Below are 14,399 nucleotides of genomic sequence, written 5' to 3'. Positions count from 1 at the left end.
TGGTCTGGCACGTGTACCTTAACCTGAACGCACCTAAGTCTTGTTTATTAGGTGCCTCGGGGTGCTGAGTCTTTCAGGGAAGAGTGTGGTGGGAATTTGTCACAGCTTGTAAAAATGATGGAGAGAAAATCAAGTCAGTCCCCTCCAAATGTCACAAGAAACTCCAACATAACACCTGTTCACATTATTAATCCAGGTGTAATAAGGAAATGAAGACCTGATGATCCTGGGACGTGAGCCTCAGGATGACCCTCTGCTGCCTTCAGACAAGACTCTATGGCCTAGAAAGCACCCTAGCAAGGTGCTAAGACCAAGCAGCTCTGTGCTACTCCAGGCAAGCAGTGGACTCCTAAGCAGCCATGCCCCAGCCCTAAGGAGCCTAGAGTTCACTAGGGGGTGGTGCGCGTGGGCCAGACCCTCCGGAGAGAAACGCAGGGTGACTTCAGATAAATGCCCAGTGGTACAGAGATGGCTGTGGAGAGGTGCTGCGACACTAAGGGTCAGGGCAGCCCTGGTGGAGCAGGGGCCATACGACCTGACCCCTGAACAAGATTCAAGGGCTGGCATGAGGCACCTGGGCCGCAGTGGGCAGTGGCCCGGCGGCGCAGCTCGGGGACCCGGGCGGAGCCAGCTCGCGCAGCTCCGTCCCGCTTGGCGCCATCTTGTCCCCAGCGCCGCGGGCCACCGGGCGGCCGGGGCGCGGCCCTCGCGGGCGGAAGCAGGCGGCGCCCTCCGCGACTGGCTCCGGCGGGCGGCCCCGCCCCCAGGTGACGCGGCCGGGGCGGGGCGGGCCGGGCTGGGGCGGCGGCCGGCGGTCGGGGCGGCGGCGGAGCAGCGCAGCACGGCGGCACCATGGGGGCCCAGCTGAGCACGGTAGGCGGCGGGGCGCGCGGCCGGTGGGCGCCGGGCAGGGGCCACCGCGGCTCCTGCCCCGCGGCCGTGAGAGCGGGTGCGTGACGCGCGCAGCCCCGAGGCCGGGGCGAGGCTGCGACGGGCGCGTGCGGAGCTGAAGTGCGCAGATGGGTGTGTGCGGCGGGCGGGGGCGGGCGCGCGGGCGGAGGCGGGGTGCGCGCGGGACGGTGGGCGCGGGGCGGGCGCGCGCGGAGGGCGCGAGGCGGGGGTGCGGGAGGGTGGGCGCGCGGGCGCGGGGGCGCGTGGCGTGCGGGGCGGGGGGCGCGTGCGGCGCCGCGTCGCTGGGTGGGACCGCTTGGCGGGTCTGATTGGCGGGCCGCGGAGCTCCCGAGGCTCGGTTGTCTCTGTCCCACCAAGGCTGCGCGGCCACCTTACTTTGAGGCGGCGCCGTTAGCTCCATTTCGCAGATGAAGAAATGCCACCCAGACTCGGCCCGCGGCCCGCAGCACCGCGGGATCCTGGACCTGTGGGGCAGCATTGTCCACTCATGCTGTCACTCTGCTTGGCCCAGGGCCTCCCTCCCCCTCCCCTCCCCCTCCTCTCCCCCCAGGCCCGCCCTCCCCCTCTCCCCTCCCCCCAGGCCCTGTCCTCTCTGATTTCTTTCCCTGCTTTTCCCAGACGGATCTTAAGTTCTAGTGCCCCTCCCACCTCTGCCTAAGTAGCTGGGGTGACAGGTGTGCACCCCTGGGCCAGTTCCCTCTCTCCAGTTTCTTAAAAACAACTGTGGAGGGAGTGGAGGCTGTGCCCGGTGTGGACAGAGCTGTGACTACAGAGGGCGGACACCGCCCCTAGGCACACCCCCTGGCCCCAGGGGTGGCTCACTGAGTGTGGGAAGGCGGCGCTGGGAGCAGAGGCCACCTCACCCCAGGCACCACCTCATACAGGGCACCTTCCTCCCCACTCTGGGCTTTGAGGCTCCTGCTTGGGGATCTAGGCAGAAGCCTCTTGTGCTGGGCATTTGCTTATCAAAGTGAGCCTGCCCAGGACCCTGGGGGACACTGGACCAAGGGCAGCCTCAGAGGTCTGAGGCCTCCCGCCCGCCCCTTCCCTGCTCTGCTTTCCAGGGGCTTCTCGCCTTCTGGCCCAGTTGCTGGATTCCTGCTGCTCTGCTCTTGTGCTGTGAGCAGACCCTGTGAGAGGCAGAGCCATGTCTAGGAGCGGGACATCTCCACCAACCCCTGGCCTCATCTGTCCAGGGGGGGTCTGGGATTGCCCCTGCACTGTAGGTTCTGCTGGGACCCCGGCTTGGGCCCTGACACCCACAGCACGCCCTGAGCCAAGCCTCCGGACCTGCCCATCCAAGGCATCCTGCATGCCCTGCAGAGGCCGCTGGGCTGAGTGCATCAGGTCTTATCTGGGTGGTGCAGGCCCTGCGGGAGGCCTCCTCCACACTTTGGGGGACCTGGTCCAGGGGTTGACACTAGAGTCGGCCATCCATCTGGGGAGAACGTTGGCGGTTAGGCCTGCTGTCCTGGACTCCTAGCTTCCAGCCCAGCCTGAGCGCTCAGCAGGCCCCCACAGGCCCACACCACAGGTAGGGGGTACAGGGTGTTTCCACCGCCCCTGGAAGCTCTGTGCCTTGTGGCCCAGCACCCCAGCCCAGGGAAGCATGGCCCTGTTCCCCCGTGGAGAGCAGCTGAGCCATCCACCTGCTGCCTCCTGATTCCTTCACTCACACTCCTAGCCCAGCCCAGAGCCCCCCTACAGGACTTCCTCTCCTCCCTCCCACTTCCTTCTACTTAGAATAGGGCCGTGAGGGAGGAGGGCCCTCAGATCCTGGTGGGACAGCAGGCAGTCTGGTGGCGGACAGGTAAACAAGTTGCTATTTGGCTTGTCCGAGCCCCAGGTGGGGGAGCTGGTTCTCTCCCCTCCCATCCCTGGCCTGGGCAGAGTGGGTCCCAGGGTCCCAGTGAGGAATTGCAGGGGTGGGCAGCTGGGCAGGGCACCTGCCTGGGAGCAGCCTGTTGACCATGGTGAGGGAGCTAGGGACTGTCTCGGGGCTCCCTGGGGATGTCCTGGGTGCAAGGAGAGGCAGGCGGTGGGTTTCCTGATGGGGCAGAGCTGGGAGACAGCTGCCCTGTGGTCCTCCAGGTGCCTGAATGGGTTAGCTGGGGTGTGCGTGCCCTCTGCACGGCTGAGGAGGACCTGGGGAGGGCCGTGGCATTTCTCCGGTTTGTTGCTGGTTTGCTGGGGACCTGGATGGGGCCAAGCCTGTTCTACTCCCATGGGCGGGAGCAGAGACCAAGGCCTCACCCTCCAGTCTCCTGGCCACGGTGACCTCTGCCCCTTTGGCTCGTGCTCCTGGGGTGGGGGGGGTCTGCCCACAGCTGCCAGATAGGAATTTTTACACATCAGAAGTTCACCTCTGCCAGGTGCAGTGGCGCACGCCTGTAATCCCAGAGACTTGGGAGGCCGAGGCAGGAAGATTGCGAGTTCAAAGCCAGCCTCAGCAACTTCGTGAGACCCTGTCTCTAGATAAAATCTGAAAACGGGCTGGGGAGTGGCTCAGTGGTTAAGCGCCCCTGAGTTCAATCCCTGGTGCCCCCCACAAAAAAGTCCACTGCTTTGCTTTCAGTGGCCATAAGTGTCCCTGGGCTTAGGTCATTGTCCTCACCTGAAATGGGAGTGAGCGGTGGTAGCAACTCCCTGGTGGACGGCAGCCTGGGGTTGTGTGAGGCTGTGGGGCAGAGCGCTAGTTGGCTGTGCGCTGACAGGGGCGTCCCTGTGAGCCTGCTCCTCTGCGCCCTGTGCACCCTCAGGGCCGATGTAGGCGAAGGAGTAGCCCAGACCCCAGGCTGCCTGGCGGAGGGCATGAGACAAACAGGATGGGCTGGGCTCTTGTCCTGGTTCTGGAAACTTCCAGACAAAAGGGAGGCGGGGTGCTGTTGTCTCTTCAGTAATTAATTCCACAAATATTTGTTGAGTGCTTCCTGCACTGAGGACCGGGGCCAGTGGGGACAAGACACTCCAGGGTTACCTGGGAACACACGGGAGCTGACTCAGCAGCTGAGCCCTGGGCTGGTCCGGGTGGGTGTGAGCACTGGCCAGAGTCCAGGGCCCTGACACAGGCCAGCGCTCGTGGGCTCAGGCAAGAGCGGGGTGGGGTGAGCCACAGAACATTGGGAACCAAGGCCCAGGCCCCCCCAGGGCCCTCATTTGTCCGACGGGAAGAGAGGTGTCCCTGCCTCCTGCCACTGAGGTGGAGGCTGGGGTGGAGCTGCAGGATGTGTCCCCAGGGCAGGGCAACTGTGCCGTTACACTTGACTGTGCACTTAAACGGCGTGCTGGGGGAAATTAAAACTCGCGGGTGCACCACACAGCCCCACTGGCTCATGTCATACAAGTTCATGGCCAGGGCTCCCAACGGGGTGACTTCTGCGAACCTGTCCTCACTCACCTGACCCTGCACCGATTCCCCCGGCGGATATGGCTTCTTGCTTGGCATGGCCCCGTTCACCACAGGGCCATGGTGAATCGTCAGAGTAGTCCTTGTCCCCATGGATTCCAGAGAGGGGCTGGGGCTGTCATAGTCCAGTACGGGACCTGGGAAGACGTTCCCAAGGTCCTGAGCTGGGACTTGAACCCGGGTCTCTCCGACCTAAGAGCCCATGCTGCCCAGCAGAGCCAAGAGCCCCAGAGTGGGCGAGCCGCCGCGGGGTGGCTGGCGCACAGCGGGCGCCTGTGAAGTGGGTGGTGGTGAGACGTGCTCCGTGGCCGTGGCCCGGGTGGGTTATGGGCACCCTAGGCCCTTCCTTTTAGGCCACTGGTCACATGCCAGGGAACCCCCAGGGCGAGGCCTCAGCTGGGAGGGGCGTTTTGTTCTGAGCCCAACAGAGGGTCTGTGGCTGCAGACAGGCAGCTCAGAGCTGCTGGGCGGTTTGGGGGCCAGGCCTGCTGTGGGTTCTGGGCACCTCTGCCCTCCCTCCCTCCGAGTGTCCACCCCACACTTACCAGGGTACAGACCCCTCTGTGACCTGGGCCCCTCCTGGTCTCACCTCACACGTCCCTTGGCAGGACAGCCCTGCTGTGGGCCTCACCCTCTTTCTAGACAGGACACAGAGGCCCAGCCTGAGTTGTTACAGGGCAGGGGGTCCTGGCGGGGCCTCCAGGAGAGGGGCAGTGGGACTGGGCCCCAGGAGTGAGAATGTGCTGCCGTGAGAGGCCAATGCAGATCCCAAGGGAGCAGAGAGACCTGCATGCAAGCCGGGAACTTGGATCTGAGCTTCCTGGCATCCAAGGTGAAAAGGAGAACTGTAGGGTTATGATAAGAAGAGAACACACAGGGTCATTTGCTGAGAGCATGAAAGTTGGGAAAATGTACTCGGGAGGATACGTGGACCAGTGGTGGGCTAGCTTTCTGGAGAGCGTTTTATGTAAACATTGGTTCTCAATCTGTTTGAACCACCAGTATGTACCCGCCTCTCCTCCCCCCACCCATCCTCCTCCTCCTCCAACTCAATCCAGGGGTCTCTATCATATCACTGAGCTATACCCCCAGCCTTTTTGTGTGGGGTAGAACAGGGTCTCAGTAGGTTGCCCAGGCTGGTCTTGATCTTGTGACCCTCCTGCCTCAGCCTCCCCAGTGCTGGGGTTACAGGCGTGTGCCACTGGGCCAGCAGCCCCTGACTTTTTTTTTTTCCCTCTGGCCCTGGGGATTGAGCTCAGGGGCGCTTGGCCACCGAGTCACATCCCCAGCCCTATTTTGTGTCATTTTCTTCTTTTTTAGGGACAGGGTCTCACTGAGTTGCTTGGCACCTCACTTTTGATGGCTTTGAACTCACCATCCTCCTGTCTCAGTCTGCCAAGCCACTGGGATCACAGGCATGCGCCACTGCACCCGGTGACACCTTTTAGCTTTGAAATAATCTCACGGTTACAGTATAGCTGCAGGAATGTCGGGCTTGCAGTGTGTGTGTGTGTGTGTGTGTGTGTGTGTAAGGTATTTGACGGGAACTTGTTCCTCTGACCCCGAGACCTTCGGTGCTCCTCTCCTAAGAGCTCGGGAACCCTCTGCTTAGCCGCAGACTGAGGCCCAGCCGGGAGGCAGCTCTGAGCGCTGTCTGATCCGCGGTCCTCATTCCAGCCTCGCAGTAGGCTCTGCCCTGTTCTTGGTAAATATTTCTTCCCTGGCCCAGGAGCTCATCTGAAACCACCCGTGCACTTAATCAGAATCTGTCTCCCTGGCCTCGGCCGTCCCCAGCGCAGCCCTGAGTCACCACGGACAGTAGCTCAAGGCCGCAGACATTTGCTCCCGCCACCTTGGAGGCCACAAGTCTGCAGTCAAGCAGTCGGTGGCCTTGCCGGCTGCCTGGCTGTGGCCATCACGCCTGCCGGCACCTGTGGCTTCACACGGGCTTCTCTGTGCCTCCTGCTCTTCTCCCACGTGTCCCTTGTTGGGTGGATTCAGGGTCTAGGGCCACTTGATGGGTCCTGCTTAAGTCTGCAGAGACCCCATTTCCAAGTCAGGCGCAGCCTCAGGTTTGCACATTGTTTGGGGGGTGCCGTTCAACCCCTTGGAGCCTCCGCAGCTGGTCCACTTCTTTGGCCTTAGATTTTTTTTTTTCGGTGGGGGGTACTGGGGACTGAACTCGGGGGCACCGGATCACTGAGCCACACCCCCAGCCCTATTTTATATTTTATTAGAGACAGGGTCTCACCGAGTTGCTTAGTGCCTCGCTTTTGCTGAGGCTGGCTTTGAACTCGGGATCCTCCTGCCTCAGCCTCCCAAGCTGCTGGGATTACAGACGTGCACCACCAGGCCTGGCTGGCCTTAGGTTTTCATGTCACCGACCATGGCCAAGCCGGGTGCGGTGGCGCACACCTGTGATCTCAGCTACTCGGGAGGCTAAGGCAGGAGGATCACAAGCTCAAGGCCAGCTTGGGCAATTCAGTGAGACCCTGTGTCAAAATAAAAAGGGCTGGGCACATAGCTCAGGGGTAGTGCAGGTAGTGAGGGAGAGCCATGGCCAGGTTTGCTGGTGAACTCATGTCCCTCAGTGTCCCTCAGGCTGCTGCTTTTGGAGGAAGGCCACAGAGGCAGTGTGGGGTCCGTGCCTGGGGTTGGGGGTGCGTGACGCGGTGGCCTCTCACTGTGGCGCTTGCTGGTTGGGATGGTGCCTTAGGCTGTTCTCGTTTTCTGCTGAGTCTCACCTGTGGTCCAGCTGGGTGTGGCTGTCCAGGACCCAACTTCCTGGTGGCCAGTGGTGTGTGGAAGTGCCCAGGGGTTGATTAAAGGCCTCTGGAGCCTGGGGCAGGGGAGGGTCTCTCTGAGGCTTATTTCTGGGCACCACAGCCCCTGGGCATATGGCTTCTGAGCCCCATTTGACAGATGGAGAAATGGCTCCAGGAGTCTAAGGAGCCGGGACAGCAGGGACGGTGGGAGGCCCGCTGCTCATAGGGGTGGCCTCTGCAGGTCAGTGTGCTCTCCGGCCGTGAGGTGGGAGGTTCCTGATTTTCAAAAAGTCCAAGCCCCCTTTCAGGGTCTGGTGAGGCTGAGATGTGGGGGGCAAGTGGAAGCCTCTCGGGTCACAGGAGGGTCAGCTCGGCCTCGCGGTCCTGAGCGGTTTTGGAGGTGGGTGCCAGCTGTGTGTTGGTGGGTGAGCCACTTCACCTCTCTGAGCTGTTCCCTAATCTGTAAAGTGTCGAGGACAGAACCTGCCTCAGGGCGGTCTCCTGTGCGTGGTCTTGTGCCTCATCCTGGTGGTGGCATCGGGTGGCTGTTGGCCATGGTGACCTGAGTGTAGTCCAGGCCTGTGGAGGACTTGCAGATCACCTGGTCCTGTCTGGTTCAGAGAGGGGAAGGGACTTGCCCAGGGATGCCCAGCTGGTCACCTGCACAGGTGTAGGTACGAGCATATGAGGTTCTTTTTTTTTTGGTACCAGGGATTGAACTCAGGGGCACTAGACACTGAGCCCCATCCCCAGCCCTAGTTTGTATTTTATTTAGAGACAGGGTCTCGTCTCACTGAGTTGCTCAGTGCCTTGCCATTGCTGAGGCTGGCTTTGAACTCCCGATCCTCCTATCTCAGCCTCCAGAGCCGCTGGGATGACAGCTGTGGGCCTTTTGGATGACCTGGTTTTCTTTTTGGCTTGGCCCTAGGGCATGGATGTCTGTTCATGATTAACCCAAAGCCGCTTCATTCTGAATGACAGTCCAGTGTTTGTCACAGGCATGTTACACAAAGGACCTGCCCCTTTGATTGAGCAGGTGCAGATGTCCTGGAGTCAGTCTCTGCCCTCCCACGCTGCCCTCTGGCTTGGCTGGTGGCCGGGGGCCGGTGGCAGGCTGTTGCTTCTTTGGGCTGAGCCCCACCTGGAGCTTCCTCCCTTACTCAGTCTACAAAGTGCAGATTCTAGCTAAGTAGGTGTAGACGAATCAATGATCACCCACTCCGATCCACCGAAGGACCCACCCACCGTCCACACCTAAGAGGCCTGCAGGGCTCCACTGCCCCTTTGAACCCAGTTTCTTAAGGCCGCCAGGTGGCTCCCGTCTCCTGCAGAGCCCACCACAGCAAGCCAGTGGGGCTTGGGTCAGCCGAGTCACTTCTTGCAGGCGAGGGCCACAGAAGCAGCGGAGGCCCCCAGAGGGCACGGCTCCTCCTCAGCGAGTGCCCTGCAGACACAGTGCTCGGGGCTGATTTCATGCTGAGCTTCCCAGCAGCCAGAGTGAGAAAGGAACATCTGTTCAGATGTGTCACTGTCTGAGTCCCTGTTCCAGGGGACATGGAGCTTTTCCAGGGACTTTTTCTCCGGGTGCTGAGCTCAGAAGACTGAGGAGTGCGGGGACGGGTGTCATTTGTCCGGTTTTGTAGCTTCCCCCAGCAGGCAGCGGGGTGGATGGTGGAGCGCCTGCAGGTGGGCGGTGGGGTGGGCAGGGGTCTGGGGTGGGAACCGACTGGCGTCTGCCGGGCTCCTTCCTGCCCTGCGCTGACCTGGTGGGTCCACCCGTGTCCTTGCAGCTGGGCCACGCGGTGCTGTCCCCGGTCTGGTTCCTCTACAGCCTGCTCATGAAGCTGTTCCAGCGGTCCTCGCCTGCCATCACCCTCGAGAGCCCCGACATCAAGTACCCGCTGCGGCTCATCGACAAGGAGGTGGGTGCCGGGCGTTCCCTGGTGTCCTGGGCACCTACTCTGGTCCCTGTCAGTTCTCTGCCCATTTTACAGGTGCAGAGAGCAAGGTGACGTCTCTTGCCGAGGCCACCAGGAAGTGGCAGGGGGATTGAAACCAGGTCTCTGACCCCACTCAGCCCCTGGAAGGCCAGGACAGGCTTCTGTGATGTCCTGTCCCTTTAGCAAAGTCTGTTGTCCTTCCCCCAAGTGATGGTTCTCTGTCCACTGGGGACCTTGCCACATACGGACACCTGGTGCAAGAGAGCCTGGGGGACAGTCAGGACACTGGGTCTGGTTCCAGCTCTGACCGGTTCACCATGTTGCTCCCTGGCCTCGGTGGACACTCCACTTAACTAGGGAGGACTTGGGCTTGGCCTCAGCTCCCCACGACTTGGGGTGCGCACCCCGTTTAGAAGATGAGGGAACAGGGCTCCCAGCCCCTTGGGATGCGGACCCGGAAGATCTGTCCATTTTCTGCGTCTGCATGCTTTCCCTGCGGGATCTCTGCTCTGGCCCCGGCTCCCTGCCCCCTCTGATCTCCTCTCCTGGTCCTCTGAGCAGGACCGAAGGCCGCTCCGTCCGTCGCCTGGCCGCCTGGTCAGGCTGTTTCCTGGCCTTGTCCGGTGCCTGAGGAAGGCTGGCAGGGAGGCCTGAGTCACGGGGCAGAAAGGCTCTGCTCCAGGCCCGGCCTCCACCCACACTGGTGTCCAGCAGGGTTGACCTGAGCCCTGCTGGATCCCTGCGGCTAGAGCCTGCAGCTTCTGGGACCAAGGGGATCCCAAGTTCTTAGAAAAATTAAAAACCAGGCAGAAGCAAAAAATTGCAAAATAAAAAATAAATCGCTCCTCCCACCCTTTTCGTATATTTTATATGCACGTGGACACACGCTCTTTTTTTTTTTTAACCAAAATGAAATGGTAGTTTTTTTTTTTTTTTTTTTTTTAATATTTTTTTAGTTGTAGGTGGACACAGTACCTTCGTTTGTTTATTTGTATGTGGTGCTGGGGGATCGAACCCAGGGCCTCACACATGCTAGGCAAGCGCTCTGCCCCTGAGCCCCAGCCCCAGCCCGAAATCCTAACATTTTGAAACCAGTTTTTAAAATTGTTGACGTTTTGGATTCTAGAAGTACAAAAGGTCCCGTCGCGCTCACTGTGAAAACTGTGAGGTTGCATGTCCCTTGGCCCCAGCGCCATCCTGTGGCTGCGTCCCAGGCCCAGTGGGGGGCACTGGCCCTGAAGCGGCCTGTAACGTGGGCCGTCTTCTGGGCATGACATTCACACACGTGATGTGCGCAGGACAGATAGGGGCACGCGGGTTCTCCGTGGATGACCTGGTTTTCCTTTTGGCGTGGCCCTGGGGCATGGATATCCGTTCGTGATTAATCCAAAGCCACTTCGCTTCTGAATGACAGTCCAGTGTTTGTCACAGGGATGTTACACAAAGGACCGGTCCCTTTGAGCAGGTGCAGATGTCCTGGAGTCATTCTCTGCCCTCCCACGCTGCCCTCTGGCTTGGCCGGTGGCCGGTGGCCTGCTGTTGCTTCTTTGGAGCCTGGAGGTTGTCCAGCCCCATAGTTCCCAGTGGCTTCTCTCATTTCTGTAATCCCAACAAAAAATGTCTGACCTTGACCACTCAGTAATCCTGGACTCCACTCCTGGGAGGCTTGAAGCTCCATTTGCCCTGAGGGCCGAGTCTGGGGAGGCAGCTTTGAGGCCTGGGCTCAGAGAGGGGCAGAGAGGCCACCCGCCAGCCCATGCCAGCTGGCACCTGGGCCCTGTCCTCCCTGACATTTGCTTCTGCTCATGAACCACAGAGGTCATTGTCCTCTGAAGGGTCGGGAGTTCTCAGACCGGCCAGGACAGGCTTCTGGATGTCCTGTCCCTTTAGCAAAGTCCATTGTCCTTCCCCCAAGTGATGGTTCTCTGTCCACTGGGGACCTTGCCACATACGGACACCTGATGCAAGAGAGCCTGGGGGACAGTCAGGACACCGGGTCTGGTCCCAGCTCTGACCGGTTCACCATGTTGCTCCCTGGCCTTGGTGGACACTCCACTTAACTAGGGAGGACTTGGGCTTGGCCTCAGCTCCTTCCTCAGCTGGCCTGGCTCTTAGCCACCTCGAGGGAGCCCAGCTGTCCCGGGGCCCAGCGTGCAGAGCGGAGGCCTGGCTGTGGGCTCTTGGTGTGGCAGGCCCCGGATTCCTGGGAGTGGGGGCTGCTGGGCCACCGCCCTTCACAGCCCCCTTGGTCCTGGCTGTGCCATCTCTCGAGGGCCACCGCAGTGGCTACTAGAGCCCGACTTGCAGCGGGACCTGGGCAGTGGGCCACGTGTGGCCTGTGTCAGCTCTTCCCAGGCCCTGGCTCAGCCGGGGCTGGGTCCTCCTTCCCCTGGGGCACTTTTGGGCCACCTGATGTCCTCCCTTTGGAGCCCTGGGTTCATCCTTGCTCTGACCCCCTGGTTGTTGGGGCTGTGGCAGGGGAGGGCCCGCAGGAGCAGAGGGCCCCTGGTGTGTGCGCGTCTCCTGTGTCAGTGTCACTTCTCAGAAGGATGCACAGGGACCCTGGGGAGGGGGGCCTGGGGTGCGGCAGTGCCCCTGCCCCGGGTGCCATCAGTGGCTTTGGGCCTCTCTGCAGATCATCAGCCACGACACCCGGCGCTTCCGCTTTGCCCTGCCATCGCCCCAGCACATCCTGGGCCTCCCTATCGGTGAGTCCCGCCCGACCCGGCCGCAGGGAGCTGCAGACCAGGGCGCTCGGTCAGGGAGGTGGGCACCTGGCAATTCCGGGGAGAGCAGAAGGGCTTCAGGGGGGAAGTGACAGCGTCCCAGGCCTTGGGGGATGAGTCTGTTGGAATGTGAGTGGAAGGTCCCTGGGGTCCTTGGTGGTGGCGCCAGCAGGGACAGAGGTAGGAAGCTGGGAACGCTGGGGGCCCCCTGGGGTGGTGGTGGGGCCGTGGGAACCAAGACCAAGCCGGGGTTTGAATGCAGGCAGGTGCACGGCCCTGGTGGTCTGCCATGATCGTCCCTGCCCAGAGTAACCCCTCCTGTCTTGCAGGTCAGCACATTTACCTCTCCACTCGCATCAACGGGAACCTGGTCATTCGGCCTTACACACCCGTGTCCAGTGATGACGACAAGGGCTTCGTGGACCTGGTCATCAAGGTGAGACCCCGAGGCGTGGCTTCAGGGGGCGGTGTGGCATAGCCACACCCGAGTCCCCACAGTCTCTGAAGGCCCGGTGCTTCCTTGCGCCTGTTTCTGAGTTAACAGCAAATTATAGTTTACCAGCAATAGCAAATGAGGGGTCTCAGCAGAGGGTGGGGCCAGGGGCCAGGGGCCAGGGTGGGCGTCTCGAAACAAGGACAGGCGATCTGCAGTAAGGAGCCAGGAAGGCTGGCCAGCTGGAGTGGACATACACTCCCGGGGAGCCACGGCCGGGTGACGAGTGTGCTCATGAGAGGGCCTCTGCGGCCCACAGGTCCACTGGGGAGCCTGTGTGGAACCTGTGAATGTCCTTCAGGGAGCTGGGCCCAGGGGAGGGAAGTGGATGCCCACCGTGGACAAGATGCAGCTGTCAGAAGCAGCAGACCAGTGTCGAGCACCTGGCAGGGATCTTAAATAACACCATGCCACCGGGCACGGTCATGAGGCCTGGGAGGCTGACGCAGGAGGATGGCAAGTTCAAGGCCAGCGTCTGCGACTTAGTGAGGCCCTAAGCAACTTAGCAAGAGCCTGTCTCTAATGAAATACAGAAAAGGGCTGGAGGTGTGGCTCAGTGGCTAAGTGCCCTGGGTTCAATCCCTGGTACCCCCCAAAACAGAAAAATGCGCACTGAGTGGAAAGAGAGAAAACTGCCACCAACAGCATGTCCCATGTTATAAGAATTAGAAACACAGCTCAGGTGGCGACCCCGTCTCTGAGAGCCCCCAGGCTGTCGGCCGCGGGGTACTAGAGACTCCCCAGTCAAGATGCAGACGTCCCTGGCCTCCCTGCCCAGCGCCTCCAGGGACCCCTGAGCCCTGTCACTGGGCCCCCCTTTCTTCCTGGTGCTGGAGGTGGAACCCAGGGCTTCGCCTCTGCTAGGCAGGTGCTCTCCCCGTGAGCCATGCCCAGCACGGTGCCCCTGGAAGCCGGCCCAGCCCTGGCAGAGTGCCGCGGTCCCGTCTCCCCACATCTCCTGGGGGCGTCTTAGTCAGTTATCCCCGTTTCCCAGGGCCGTGGTCCCGAGGGCTCGGGAGGGGGCGGCTGAAGGCTGATGGTTTTATGACTGGACAGATGGAGAGACCTGGGCCAGGAGGACTGAGGTCCCGGGGCCTTTGCTGTGCAGGCCAGCGGAGTCCCAGTGGGAGTTGGGACCCTGCTCTCCCAGGGACATTAGGTGGAGGGCACAGAACGTGGGTGGTGAGCTTTGGTGGGGGAGGGTCCCTCCGGGAGAAGGCCACACGGGCCTCATGAGAACCCAGAGGAGGTGCACCCCCCGAGTCCCCGAGGCAGGGACCAAGTTGCACGGGTGTCCCGCAGGTTTACTTCAAGGACACCCACCCCAAGTTCCCCGATGGAGGGAAGATGTCGCAGTACTTGGAGAACATGCAGATTGGAGACACCATCGAGTTCCGGGGCCCCAACGGGCTGCTGGTCTACCAGGGCAAAGGTGATTCGCGCTGGCTCCCCGGGCTGCCTGGACCCAGAGAGGCGTGTGCTGGGGGGACCCGAGTCTCTGGTGCAGACTGGTTGGGCAAGCCGTCCTTAGCCTCCCTGGCTGTTTAGGGGATAGGTGGCCAGCACAGGGGTTGCTGGCCAGCTGCCCCTGGGGCCAGATCCATCCTGCAGACCCCCTGTCTAGGTGACTCAGTGCCCCCACACGAGCCAGCACAAGACCCTAGACAGCCTCCCCTGCACCAGCCTCTGCACTCTGCCTCCGACTGCAGACTCCTCTTGGAATCCCCTCTGGCATTTTGGTGGGGCCCTGGGTCTCCACCTTCCTCTCTCACCCTAATTGGCCTGGGTTGTGCGTCACTGACCCCTCCCTTGCAGCCCAGGCCGCCCTGGCCCACTGAGCCGGCTTGCCCCCCTTCTTCCCCCAGGGAAGTTCGCCATCCGCCCGGACAAGAAATCCAACCCTGTCATCAAGACGGTGAAGTCTGTGGGCATGATCGCAGGAGGGACAGGTACGGGGACCCCCCCACTGAGTTGCCATGGGCCGAGGTCCAGGTGTGGGAGGAGGCACAGGTACAAGCAGGTGCCGGCAGGCGTCACCCCGATGCTGCAGGTGATCCGCGCCATCATGAAGGACCCGGATGACCACACTGTCTGCCACCTGCTCTTTGCCAACCAGGTCCAGTGGACCGTCACCCCAAATGTGCCAGCTTGGCTTCC

At 61.5% G+C, this 14,399-nt stretch overlaps 1 protein-coding gene across 2 annotated transcripts in view; it reads left to right on the top strand.

Moving 5' to 3' along the window:
• The first annotated feature begins 790 nt into the window (after positions 1-790).
• Cyb5r3 (cytochrome b5 reductase 3) overlaps positions 791-14,399 on the top strand; it is a 19,461-nt gene continuing 5,852 nt past the window's right edge. The window contains exons 1-7 of one of the 2 annotated variants that reach the window (XM_076855352.2): positions 791-873; positions 8,874-9,005; positions 11,659-11,731; positions 12,079-12,185; positions 13,545-13,674; positions 14,108-14,191; positions 14,273-14,358. In XM_076855352.2, coding sequence (XP_076711467.2) covers positions 853-873; positions 8,874-9,005; positions 11,659-11,731; positions 12,079-12,185; positions 13,545-13,674; positions 14,108-14,191; positions 14,273-14,358 — 633 coding nt within the window. In that variant the 5' untranslated portion in view covers positions 791-852. Of the gene's footprint in view, positions 874-2,669; positions 2,723-8,873; positions 9,006-11,658; positions 11,732-12,078; positions 12,186-13,544; positions 13,675-14,107; positions 14,192-14,272; positions 14,359-14,399 lie in introns of those variants that run through there. The other variant, XM_076855353.2, reaches the window with a different exon arrangement.

The sequence above is a fragment of the Callospermophilus lateralis genome, chromosome 4 (genome assembly GCF_048772815.1).
Source record: "Callospermophilus lateralis isolate mCalLat2 chromosome 4, mCalLat2.hap1, whole genome shotgun sequence".
NCBI classification, from domain to species: Eukaryota; Metazoa; Chordata; class Mammalia; order Rodentia; family Sciuridae; genus Callospermophilus; species Callospermophilus lateralis.
The sequence above is the reverse complement of the archived record's forward strand: the minus strand, read 5'-3'. Positions and strand labels throughout refer to the sequence as shown.